General features: G+C 42.1%; 1 protein-coding gene across 1 annotated transcript in view; it reads left to right on the top strand.

Moving 5' to 3' along the window:
* The window catches only part of LOC120046001 (rho GTPase-activating protein 27-like), a 37,362-nt gene that overhangs the window by 17,678 nt on the left and 6,702 nt on the right, over positions 1-12,982 (top strand). Inside the window, exons 3-10 of the mRNA XM_038990916.1 lie at positions 6,233-6,640; positions 6,694-6,777; positions 6,911-7,090; positions 8,981-9,042; positions 9,197-9,655; positions 10,798-11,058; positions 11,804-11,884; positions 12,203-12,331. Coding sequence (XP_038846844.1) covers positions 6,233-6,640; positions 6,694-6,777; positions 6,911-7,090; positions 8,981-9,042; positions 9,197-9,655; positions 10,798-11,058; positions 11,804-11,884; positions 12,203-12,331 — 1,664 coding nt within the window. The remainder of the gene's footprint in view (positions 1-6,232; positions 6,641-6,693; positions 6,778-6,910; positions 7,091-8,980; positions 9,043-9,196; positions 9,656-10,797; positions 11,059-11,803; positions 11,885-12,202; positions 12,332-12,982) is intronic.

Below are 12,982 nucleotides of genomic sequence, written 5' to 3'. Positions count from 1 at the left end.
ATTGGTTGGTGTGTTATTATGACACTATTGGTTGGTGTGTTATTATGACACTATTGGTTGGTGTGTTATTATGACACTATTGGTTGGTGTGTTATTATGACACTATTGGTTGGTGTGTTATTATGACACTATTGGTTGGTGTGTTATTATGACACTATTGGTTGGTGTGTTATTATGACACTATTGGTTGGTGTGTTATTATGACACTATTGGTTGGTGTGTTATTATGACACTATTGGTTGGTGTGTTTTTATGATGCTATTGGTTGGTGTGTTTTTATGATGCTATTGGTTGGTGTGTTTTTATGACACTATTGGTTGGTGTGTTATTATGACACTATTGGTTGGTGTGTTATCATGATACTATTGGTTGGTGTGTTATTATGACACTTGGTTGGTGTGTTATTATGACACTATTGGTTGGTGTGTTATTATGACGCTATTGGTTGGTGTGTTTTTATGATACTATTGGTTGGGGTGTTTTTATGATACTATTGGTTGGTGTGTTTTTATGATACTATTGGTTGGGGTGTTATTATGACACTATTGGTTGGTGTGTTATTATGACACTATTGGTTGGTGTGTTATTATGACACTATTGGTTGGTGTGTTATTATGACACTATTGGTTGGTGTGTTATTATGACACTATTGGTTGGTGTGTTATTATGACACTATTGGTTGGTGTGTTATTATGACACTATTGGTTGGTGTGTTATTATGACACTATTGGTTGGTGTGTTATTATGACACTATTGGTTGGTGTGTTATTATGACACTATTGGTTGGTGTGTTATTATGATACTATTGGTTGGTGTGTTATCATGACACTATTGGTTGGTGTGTTATTATGATACTATTGGTTGGTGTGTTATCATGATACTATTGGTTGGTGTGTTATCATGACACTATTGGTTGGTGTGTTATTATGACACTATTGGTTGGTGTGTTATCATGACGCTATTGGTTGGTGTGTTATTATGACGCTATTGGTTGGTGTTTTATCATGATACTATTGGTTGGCGTGTTATGATACTATTGGTTGGCGTGTTATTATGACACTATTGGTTGGTGTGTTATTATGACACTATTGGTTGGTGTGTTATTATGACACTATTGGTTGGTGTGTTATTATGACACTTTTGGTTGGTGTTTTATTATGACACTATTGGTTGGTGTGTTATTATGACACTATTGGTTGGTGTGTTATTATGACACTATTGGTTGGTGTGTTATTATGACACTATTGGTTGGTGTGTTATTATGACACTATTGGTTGGTGTGTTATTATGACACTATTGGTTGGTGTGTTATTATGACACTATTGGTTGGTGTGTTATTATGACACTATTGGTTGGTGTGTTATCATGACACTATTGGTTGGTGTGTTTTTATGATACTATTGGTTGGTGTGTTTTTATGATACTATTGGTTGGGGTGTTATGATGCTATTGGTTGGTGTGTTATTATGATACTATTGGTTGGTGTGTTATTATGACACTTGGTTGGTGTGTTATCATGATACTATTGGTTGGTGTGTTATGACACTTGGTTGGTGTGTTATTATGACACTATTGGTTGGTGTGTTATTATGACACTATTGGTTGGTGTGTTATTATGACACTATTGGTTGGTGTGTTATTATGACACTATTGGTTGGTGTGTTATTATGACACTATTGGTTGGTGTGTTATTATGACACTATTGGTTGGTGTGTTATCATGACACTATTGGTTGGTGTGTTTTTATGATACTATTGGTTGGTGTGTTTTTATGATACTATTGGTTGGGGTGTTATGATGCTATTGGTTGGTGTGTTTTTATGATACTATTGGTTGGTGTGTTATTATGACACTATTGGTTGGTGTGTTATCATGATACTATTGGTTGGTGTGTTATTATGACACTTGGTTGGTGTGTTATTATGACACTATTGGTTGGTGTGTTATTATGACACTATTGGTTGGTGTGTTATTATGATGCTATTGGTTGGTGTGTTTTTATGATACTATTGGTTGGGGTGTTTTTATGATACTATTGGTTGGTGTGTTTTTATGATACTATTGGTTGGGGTGTTATTATGACACTATTGGTTGGGGTGGTTCATTTTGGCCAAAGGCATCAGACAGTCAGCGGATACAACAGTCTGATCCCATCCCTTCACTACCGTTTCCTGTGTCAAGTCAAGCACTCACCAACTCTGCAGAACTTCAGATAATCTGGGTTCATCCTTGTGAACTTTTACAAAGATGTTTTCCCCTGAAATGTGTACATTTCACCTCTCTCCAGTGCACAATTGTGTTTTGCTGTGTACATTTCAGATTTGTTGTCATTGATTTTAAAACCATACTTTAGTAGTATTGTTATAGTTACTTTCAGGGTGATTACAGACGTGATATTCAAAGAGAAAATGTAACTCAAACCAGAGTTGTAGCCGTGAACACATGAGCTGTGAGGACAGTAGACTAGATAAAGTTCCTTCTTTTTTCGGAAAGAAGATAAACCAAGGTTTTTTTTCACTATTATCTTAGCTTTCTCTCTCTCTCTGAACCTCCTCCCCCTGTCATTGTAACAGAAAAGGCTGTTATTTTTTTCAAGGAATCTCTAACTGTCATTGGTCACCAGCAGACACAGCTGGTCTGAGAGGATGTGTAAGTTAGGGTGTGTGTGCCTGCCCGCCTGCCTCAGCTCGTGTCAGTTCAGTCCTGTGATAGCTAGTGTAGCTGTGCTCTATTCAGCTGTAGGATTATATGGCTCTACTCATTGGGATTACATAAACATGGTGGATCTTTATGCAAAGCCCCGGCATGGGTACCGGGTCCGGGGGAGCTTGGCTCTCCCAATACCAGCCCAGGTAGGTCCAGAACTAACTGTACACTATACTGTATATCTAGATGCAACAGTACAGCCTCAGTAAAACTATGGCTAAATTAGGCTGTCCAGAATAGAGATCAGAGTGTGTTGAGTTTAATTAGGCTGTCCAGAATAGAGATCAGAGTGTGTTGAGTTTAATTAAGCTGTCCAGAATAGAGATCAGAGTGTGTTGAGTTTAATTAAGCTGTCCAGAATAGAGATCAGAGTGTGTTGAGTTTAATTAGGCTGTCCAGAATAGAGATCAGAGTGTGTTGAGTTTAATTAGGCTGTCCAGAATAGAGATCAGAGTGTGTTGAGTTTAATTAAGCTGTCCAGAATAGAGATCAGAGTGTGTTGGGTTTGTTCAGTATATACAACATTGACAGTATTTACGTCTACCTTGTTATCACCTTCCTACTTCCTGTTTAGTCTACTTAGTCTCACCCCACTGAGGATATATTGCTTCAGCTCAACTTTATTTTCCTGTGCTGCAGTGTAAGTCAACCCCAGAGAGCATGCTCAATAACACAAGCAATGCCTGCTTCAGCATGTTTAGCACATATCTCCGTTAAGCACTCTTGATGTAGACTTGAGGTTAGAGTTTTGCTAGTTGTTAGTTGACACATTTGCCAACACAAAACCATAGTTTCTCACATATAGGTATTGCATTTACTGTGGGCTGCTTATTGTGGGTGTTGGTGTAATGGGTAGATTGAGGGTTAAGCCTGTAGTTTATTTTTATTGGTGACACTGACATTTTACGCCACAAACATCTGGTCAGTGTGTGCTTATTGTGGGTAGATATCTCTTTCCAGTGGGCAGGGGAGGGGGCATTCCACAATCAGAGAGATCAATGATGCAGCTCTCATTTCCTCTCTCTTGTCTGTCTAGTCATGCGTATTGATTACCTTGTGGTGATAATGAGATCAATAATGATGTTATTGAGCTCCCGAGTGGTGCAGCGGTCTAAGGCACTGCATCACAGTGCAAGAGGTGTCACTACAGTCCCTGGTTCGAATCCAGGCTGTAGCACATCCATCCGTGACTGAGAGTCCCATAGGGCGGCGCACAATTGGCCCAGCGTTTGGCCGGGGTAGGCCGTCATTGTAAATAAGATTGTTTTCTTAACTGACTTGCCTAGTTAAATAAGGGTTCAATAAAAAAAATATTAAAACATTTAAAAAACTAGATGGTGTACCGAGTCCATATCTGATCACCACAAAACATGAAATGGTCAAATTTACCCATTACTATACATATCTGCCTTCCGACCATTGACCTAAATAGGTTTCCGACCTGTCACCATTCCTCAATCCAGTGGTTGGTTGAGCAGGGAGAATATTTAGCAAAAAAACAGTGCAAACTTGAATGCTATTTGGCCCTAAACAGAGAGTAGACAGTGGCAGAATACCTGACTGCTTTGACTATGTACAGACTCGGTGAGCATGGCTTTGCTATTGAGAATTGCCGCCGTAGACCTGGCTCTCAAGAGAAGACAGGTTATGTGCACACTGCCCACAAAATGAGGTGAAAACTGAGCTGCACTTCCTAACCTCCTGCCAGCTGTATGACCATATTAGAGACGCATTCGGAAAGTATTCAGACCCCTTGACTTTTTCCACATTTTGTTACATTACAGCCTTATTCTAAAATGGATTCAATAGTTTTTTCCCTCATCAATCTACACGCAATACCCCATAATGACAAAGCACTTTTTTTTTTAAATTAACTTTATCACATTTACATATGTTTTCAGACACTTTCAGACACACTACTACAGCCCTGAGTCTTCTTGGGTATGACGCTACAAGCTTGGCACACCTGTATTTGGGGAGTTTCTCCCATTCTTCTCTGCAGATCCTCTCAAGCTCTGTCAGCTTTGATGGGGAGCGTCGCTGCACAGCTATTTTCAGGTCTCTCCAGAGATGTTTGATCGGGTTCAAGTCTGGGTTTTGGCTGGGCCACTCAGGGACATTCAGAGACTTGTCCCGAAGCCACTCCTGCGTTATCATGGCTGTGTGCTTAGGGCCGTTGTCCTGTTGGAAGGTGAACCTTCGCCCCAGTCTGAAGTCCTGAGTACTCTGGACAGGTTTTCATCAAGGATCTCTGTACTTTGCTCCGTTCATCCTTCCCTCAATCCTGTCTAGTCTCCCAGTTCCTGCCGCTGAAATACATCCCCACAGCATGATGCTGCCAGCACCATGCTTCACCGTAGGGATGGTGCCAGGTTTCCTCCAGACGTGACACTTGGCATTCAGGCCAAAGAGTTCAATCTTGGTTTCTCATGGTCAAAGTCCTTTAGGTGCCTTTTGGCAAACTCCAAACGGGCTGTCGTGTGCCTTTAACTGTGGAGTGGCTTCTGTCTGACTACTACCATAAAGGCCTGATTGGTGGAGTGCTGCAGAGATGGTTGTGCTTCTGGAAGGTTCTACCATCTTCACAGGTGTGTGCCTTTCCGAATCATGTCCAATCAATTGAATTTACCACAAGTGGACTCCAATCAAGTTGTAGAAACATCTCAAGGATGATCAACGGAAACAGGATGCACCTGAGCTCAATTTCGAGGCTCATAGCAAAGGGTCTGAATACTTATGTAAATAAGGTATTTCTGTTTTACAAATTTAATACATTTGCAAAAATTTCAAAAAACTTGTTTTTGCTTTGTCATTATGGGGTATTGTGTGTAGATGGACGTGGAACAAAATTAATTTAATCCATTTTAGAATCAGGCTGTAACAAAATGTAGAAAAAGTCAAGGGGTCTCAATACTTTCCAAGTGCATGCACTGTATTTCTCTCAAATTACACAGATCCACAAAGGATTTGAAAACAAACCCCATTTTGGTAAACTCCCATATCTATTAGGTGAAATACCACAGTGTGCACCACAGCAGCAAGATTTGTGATCTGTTGCAACAATGGCAACCAGTGGAGCACAAACAACATTGTAAATACAACCTATATTTATCTGTTAATTTATCTTCCCTTTCATACTTCAACTATTTGCACATTGTTACAACATTGTACATTGCCAATAACATAACATTTGAAATGTCTCTATTCTTTTAGTGTGTAATATTTACTGTTCATTTTGTTTATTTCCCTTGTTTCTTGTCTATTCCATTTGCTTTGGTAACGTTTGCCATGCCAATAAATCCCTTTGAATTTGAGGGAGGGAGGTGGGAGATGGAGAGGGAGAGCACTCTCACAATGCCATGATGAGTATATCAAAGGCAGCAGTGTTCCCAGGGGGACCTCCCAGGAGTCAAAAAAGTCAGGCAGAGACCTCTCATGGGATACAGGAGGTGAGTCTCTGGCCTCTGGAACAGATGAGACTCCAGGTGAGACTCTGGCTCGGTTGAGACTCTTGCCTCTGGAACAGGTGAGACTCTGGCCTCTGGAACAGATGAGACTCCAGGGGAGACTCTGGCCTCTGGACCAGGTGAGACTCCAGGTGAGACTCTGGCCTCTGGAACAAGTGAGACTCCAGGTGAGACTATGGCCTCTGGAACAGGTGAGACTCCAGGTGAGACTCTGGCCTCTGGAACAGATGAGACTCCAGGTGAGACTCCAGATGAGACACTGGCTTCTGGAACAGGTCAGACTCCAGGTCAGACTCTGGCTTCTGGAACAGGTCAGACTCCAGGTGAGACTCTGGCCTCTGGAACAGATGAGACTCTGGCCTCTGGAACAGGTGACACTCCAGGTGCGACTCTGGCCTCTAGAATAGGTGAGACTCTGGCCTCTGGAACAGATGAGACTCTGGCCTCTGGAACAGGTGACACTCCAGGTGAGAGTCTGGCCTCTAGAATAGGTGAGACTCTGGAACAGATGCGACTCCAGGTGAGACTCTGGCCTCTGGAACAGATGAGACTCTGGCCTCTAGAACAGATGAGACTCCAGGTGAGGCTCTGGCCTCTGGAACAGGTGAGACTCCAGGTGAGGCTCTGGCCTAAGGAACAGATGAGGCTCCAGGTGAGGCTCTAGTTCTTTGGAACAGGTGAGACTCCAGGTGAGACTCTGGCCTCTAGATTAGATGAGGCTCTGGCCTCTGGAACAGGTGAGACTCCAGGTGAGACTCTGGCCTCTGGATCAAATGAGACTCCAGGTGAGACTCTGGCCTCTGGAACAGGTGAGACTCCAGGTGAGACTCTGGCCTCTGGAACAGGTGAGACTCCAGGTGAGACTCTGGCCTCTGGAACAGGTGAGACTCCAGGTGAGACTCTGGCCTCTGGAACAGGTGAGACTCTAGGTGAGACTCTGGCAATGTAGTATCAGTGAGTGAGTGTGCCAATGTTTACTGGAAGGATGGACACTGATTTACTTCTCTCATTTATTAAATTAAAACAACTTTATTTATCCCAAAGGAGCAATTACTTAAGGCAGCTGCAACAATGACAACAAGACTAACATTTAGGCTAACAAGATTAACTCGACAATCCTTACCATGTGTATTGGCTTTGACTAGGTCTATATTTACATACTCTGAATTGCGTTTTGTGCTTCATACGGTAGAATACTGGAACTTTCTATAGCTGTGGGTTCCAGATAAGAGGGAGAATAAAAGGTATTTGAAGTTATATTCAGTCAGCTGTTTGAGTCATGTAAGCATTCTTGACATAGTTTTTTGACTGGCTTCAATTAGTAACCATTGTGTCAGTAACCATTGTGAAACTGTTGCATGAAACCTGAATATTGGCCTTGTATACAGGGTTGGGGAGTAACTGATTACATGTCATCTGATTACAAAAAAATGAAACTACTGTAATCAGATTAGATACTTTTGAAAAACTACATGATTATTTATTGGATTACGGTTCAATTCAGAAAGGATGTTTGAGAAATACATTGACACCTTTCTGTTTTCTCAATGATATTCAAATCAGCATCAAACAAAGGCGCAAGTTAAAATGTATTCCACCTGAGAGAGTCGACCAGAAGTCAGAGACCTCTATGATGGCACACAAAATGCTTTTGATGGATATTTTTTGTCTTCGTCTTCTAATGCCATTTAAGGGAAAAGTAATATGATTATCTTATTTAGTTTGGGTAATCCAAAAGTTACATATACTGATTTACAATTTTGGACAAGTAACTGTTAACTGTAACGGATTACTTTGGAAAATAACCTACCCAACTCTGCTTGCATATTTCTTTATGTGGACAGCTGTCATTAATCTTTCTTTTCACTGGAAAACCCAACCTAAATGGAAGACAATGTCACATATGAATGCCTTGGCAGTATTGTGAAGCAGTACAGTTTCAGTTTGTTGAGTGGTGAACTTTGTACATCCTTGTTGCACATCCAGTTTTGGCAATGCAGAGTCAGTGTCTGTAGGTAACTGGGTAATCTATCAAATCACATTTTATTTGTCACATGTGCTGAATACAACAGGTGTAGACCTTACCGTGAAATGCTTACAAGCCCTTAACCAACAATGAAGGATTTTTTTAAATTAAAGAAAATATTTGCTAAAAAATAAATAAAGTAAGAATAAAAAGCAACACAATAAAATAAAAAGAACGAGGCTATATACAGGGTGTACCGAGTCAATGTGCGGGGGTACAGGTTAGTCGAGGTAATATGTACATGTAGGTAGGGGTGAAGTGACTACTCATAAATAATAAACAATCAGTAGCAGCAACGTATAAAATGGGAACAATGCAAATAGTCTGGGTAGTCATTTGATTAACTATTTAGCAGTCTAATGGCTTGGGATTAGAAGCTGTCGGATGCCGAGCAGTTGCCATATCAAGCGGTGATGCAATCAGTCAGGATGCTCTCGATGGTGCAGCTGTATAACTTTTTGAGGATCTGACTACCCATGTCAAATTTTTTTCAGGCTCCTGAGGGGGAATAGGTGTAGTAATAGTGGGCGTCTGTAAATTTAGACACAAATGAGGCGTTGGTTTGTGGTCTGGAGCTTGATGCTCTCTCTTCAGCTTTAGAATTTACTTCCTGAGCTGACTGCTCCGGAAGACCGTCTCTGTTCTGCTCTGTCACCCTCTTACTGAGTGCTATAAGCCTCTTGTTCCTCCAGAAAAAAACAACTACTTTTATCTACACAGAACCAACTGACTGTCTGTAGAGGTGATAGACATAAGTTAATGTTGGTTATGTTGTTCACAGGCTTGGCTCTCTGTTGCATGAAGCATTTTGACTGTGACTCAGTGTCACTTAGCCTCAACCTGGTCCCAGATCAGTTTGTGTTCCTGCTGTAAGTTTATTGTTAAGACAGTGCAAACACATCTGGCATCAGATAGTGTTCTACCTACTTGGTGTCACACTGTAGTTCGAAACTTTTCCAGCTGACCTCTGGCCCCATATTATCTGCTCTTCCCATAGGTCAAGGAGAGTGTCCAGAACGCCGTGTACGTCAATGTAGCGGAGCTCGGCAGAAACATCTCTGAGTCCCCTCCCTCAGCCTTCAACCCTCCCTGCACTCCTCCATACCTGGACTCTAAGGGATGGGAGGTGCACACTGACCAGGAGAGTGGACGGGAGTACTACTACCACCCCGAATCGGGGCAGACCACCTGGGACAACCCCTACATAGACCTTGAGGCTCCCGCCGAGGTGTCTGTGTGTTCGCCCTCCTCTCAGTTCCCCTCCCTGTCCCCCACCTCCGCCTCCCCCCCTGCATGGACCTCTGACTGGAAGCAGTGTTTGGATGTGACTAGCGGCCGCCAGTACTTCTACAACCCAGTATCGGGGGAGACGTCTTGGGAGCCCCCAGAGCCACAGTGCCCCTACCCCCCTCTGATGGAGCCTCTGAGTGGGCTCCGGTCTCTGGAGGAAGGGCCGGTAAGGCCTGCTCCACTTAGACACCCAGTCTATTTTAGTTTCATCATGGGACGTCTACAAATAATACGCTCATCTTTTTAATGAAGTTTAAGTTCCTGCTAAGTCCTACACCTACCATACATAGCAGACAGTTGGTTTTCATGATTATGTAATTATCCTCCTGCTAAGTCCGACACCTACAATACATAGCAGACAGTTGGTTTTCATAGATTATGTAATTATCCTCCTGCTAAGTCCTACACCTACATTACATAGCAGACAGTTGGTTTTCATAGATTATGTAATTATCCTCCTGCTAAGTCCTACACCTACATTACATAGCAGACAGTTGGTTTTCATGATTATGTAATTATCCTCCTGCTAAGTCCGACACCTACAATACATAGCAGACAGTTGGTTTTCATAGATTATGTAATTATCCTCCTGCTAAGTCCTACACCTACATTACATAGCAGACAGTTGGTTTTCATGATTATGTAATTATCCTCCTGCTAAGTCCTACACCTACCATACATAGCAGACAGTTGGTTTTCATAGATTATGTAATTATCCTCCTGCTAAGTCCTACACCTACATTACATAGCAGACAGTTGGTTTTCATGATTATGTAATTATCCTCCTGCTAAGTCCTACACCTACCATACATAGCAGACAGTTGGTTTTCATGATTATGTAATTATCCTCCTGCTAAGTCCTACACCTACCATACATAGCAGACAGTTGGTTTTCATGATTATGTAATTATCCTCCTGCTAAGTCCTACACCTACAATACATAGCAGACAGTTGGTTTTCATGATTATGTAATTATCCTCAAACTAGTAGGCATTCTGTACATACATTGACCTCATTGTGAACTTTTTGCAAACTGCATTGTTGAGTTTTCACCATTCTAAAGAGGCTTGTGAAAGAAAAAGCTTTGAAAAGGTAAAAGGAAGCTAGAAGGTAAGTCATCCATTGTCCTGGTCTCCATCTGTTTTGAAGTAGAACACTGAATGTAACATTATCACAACGTGTGTGTCTGTCTGTGTACATGCGTATGGGTGTGTGCATGTGTCTGTTTACACACCTGCATGCGTGTGTGTGTGTGACATGATGTTTGTGCAATGCATAATGTGTGTGTGTGTGTGTGTGTGTGTCCAGCCTCCCCTGCCTGAGGAGGACTACCAAGCAGATGACTACCAAGCAGATGACTACACAGCCGAGGTTGACCTACCAGAAGAGGAGTTGTTGGCTGTGTCCCCTGTGACCCCTCACTCCTTCCCTAAGGACTACACCCCCAGCCATGTGACCCGGGCAGTCATCCCCAGGGCCAGCCTGGACAGGAGCGCCCCAACGGGCTGGAACCTCAACATAGACCCTGATGGGACTTGGGTGTTCTCCAACAGACACTCACCTGATCAGGTACACAGACTCTTTATTTAGATGTTATTTATTCTGGTTAGTCTTTATTGACCCTTTATTTAGACTTTATTTATTCTGGTTAGTCTCATTGACCCTTTATGTAGACTTTATTTATTCTGGTTAGTCTTATTGGCCCTTTATTTAGACTTTATTTATTCTGGTTAGTCTTATTGGCCCTTTATTTAGACTTTATTTATTCTGGTTAGTCTTATTGACCCTTTATTTAGACTTTATTTATTCTGGTTAGTCTTATTGACCCTTTATTTAGACTTTATTTATTCTGGTTAGTCTTATTGACCCTTTATTTATTCTGGTTAGTCTTATTGACCCTTTATTTAGACTTTATTTATTCTGGTTAGTCTTATTGACCCTTTATTTAGACTTTATTTATTCTGGTTAGTCTTATTGGCCCTTATTTAGACTTTATTTATTCTGGTTAGTCTTATTGACCCTTTATTTAGACTTTATTTATTCTGGTTAGTCTCATTTGAGATAAAAAATGTACTTTTCAAGCGAGAGCTGTCCAGGAATGCAGTCTAGGGGTAAACCGTGCCACTCAGCTTGAAGGAATATCACGGCTAAATGCACCGTTATGCCATTAGACTAGAAGATGTCGTAAGTGTATGCACTACGTACTATGCACTACGTACTATGCACTACGTACTATGCACTATGTTTTCTCCAGAAAGGTTCAATAAAGTCAATATTTAACCGGAAGTCTTTGTCATTGTGTGTGTGGTAACAGTGGATCAAATCGTTGGATGACAGAGGACTGACGTACTACTACCTTAGTGATGGCTCCAGATCCCAGTGGAACCTGCCTGAGGTAGAGATCAAGATTAGAAAACACCCATAGCGAGTATGAAATGGAAGATCTCATTCATGTGAACAGATTGATCTAAATTTGCCTATAGCAAAGAGAACATTCTGTTATTATTACTCCTCTTCATTCCCATTGGAACACAAGGCCACAGTGAGCTCCTCCCCTTCTTCATGTCCTCAGCAACATGTTGTGCATGGCTTAAAGAGAGGTTCATCTTGGCCAGCTCGTCCACACGGTTTAGATCAGTATTTTCCTCATGTAGATGTGAAAGGTTTCTCCACTGTGAACATGCATTTCTCCGTTATCATTTGACCAACCAAGGCCCCTGTAGTGTCAGGCCAGTCCAAGGTGGGGAACAGTGTTAAGCTGGACAGGGTCTCTTTAACGGTCATGAAGAACTGGAGACACACCATGGGTGCAACTTATGTCAGCTCAGCCCTGCAGGAGGTGGTGAGGACTAATAACACATACTGGAGCATTAACATAACTCACGTCCCCCTAACCAGAGCCCACCACAGTAGAGCTATGAGATAGAGTAGGTGTGTCAGCTGGCTCTGACCACAGTGTTCAGTAAGGCAGAGTGAAGTGACTGAGCTCCTTATGAAACCCCTGACCCTCAGCTCTCATACTGAGCCACCCTGACACCGCTTCCTAAACGAGAGAGCTCCCAGCACCTGGGACATTTCAGTCATCCGTGTGTTCAGTGTACCACAACAGAGTAGACAGTGTACCGCAACAGAGTAGACAGTGTACCGCAACAGAGTAGACAGTGTACCGCAACAGAGTAGACAGTGTACCGCAACAGAGTAGACAGTGTACCGCAACAGAGTAGACAGTGTACCGCAACAGAGTAGACAGTGTACCGCAACAGAGTAGACAGTGTACCGCAACAGAGTAGACAGTGTACCGCAACAGAGTAGACAGTGTACCGCAACAGAGTAGACAGTGTACCGCAACAGAGTAGACAGTGTACCGCAACAGAGTAGACAGTGTACCGCAACAGAGTAGACCGTGTACTCTGGAGTAAGATTAAGTGATTGCAGACGCTAGGAAGTTAGGAATTAAGTAAAAGTAAAGCATCCATTATTCTTCTCCTGTTGG

The sequence above is a fragment of the Salvelinus namaycush genome, chromosome 4 (assembly GCF_016432855.1).
Source record: "Salvelinus namaycush isolate Seneca chromosome 4, SaNama_1.0, whole genome shotgun sequence".
In the NCBI taxonomy this organism is placed as follows: Eukaryota; Metazoa; Chordata; class Actinopteri; order Salmoniformes; family Salmonidae; genus Salvelinus; species Salvelinus namaycush.
The sequence above is the reverse complement of the archived record's forward strand: the minus strand, read 5'-3'. Positions and strand labels throughout refer to the sequence as shown.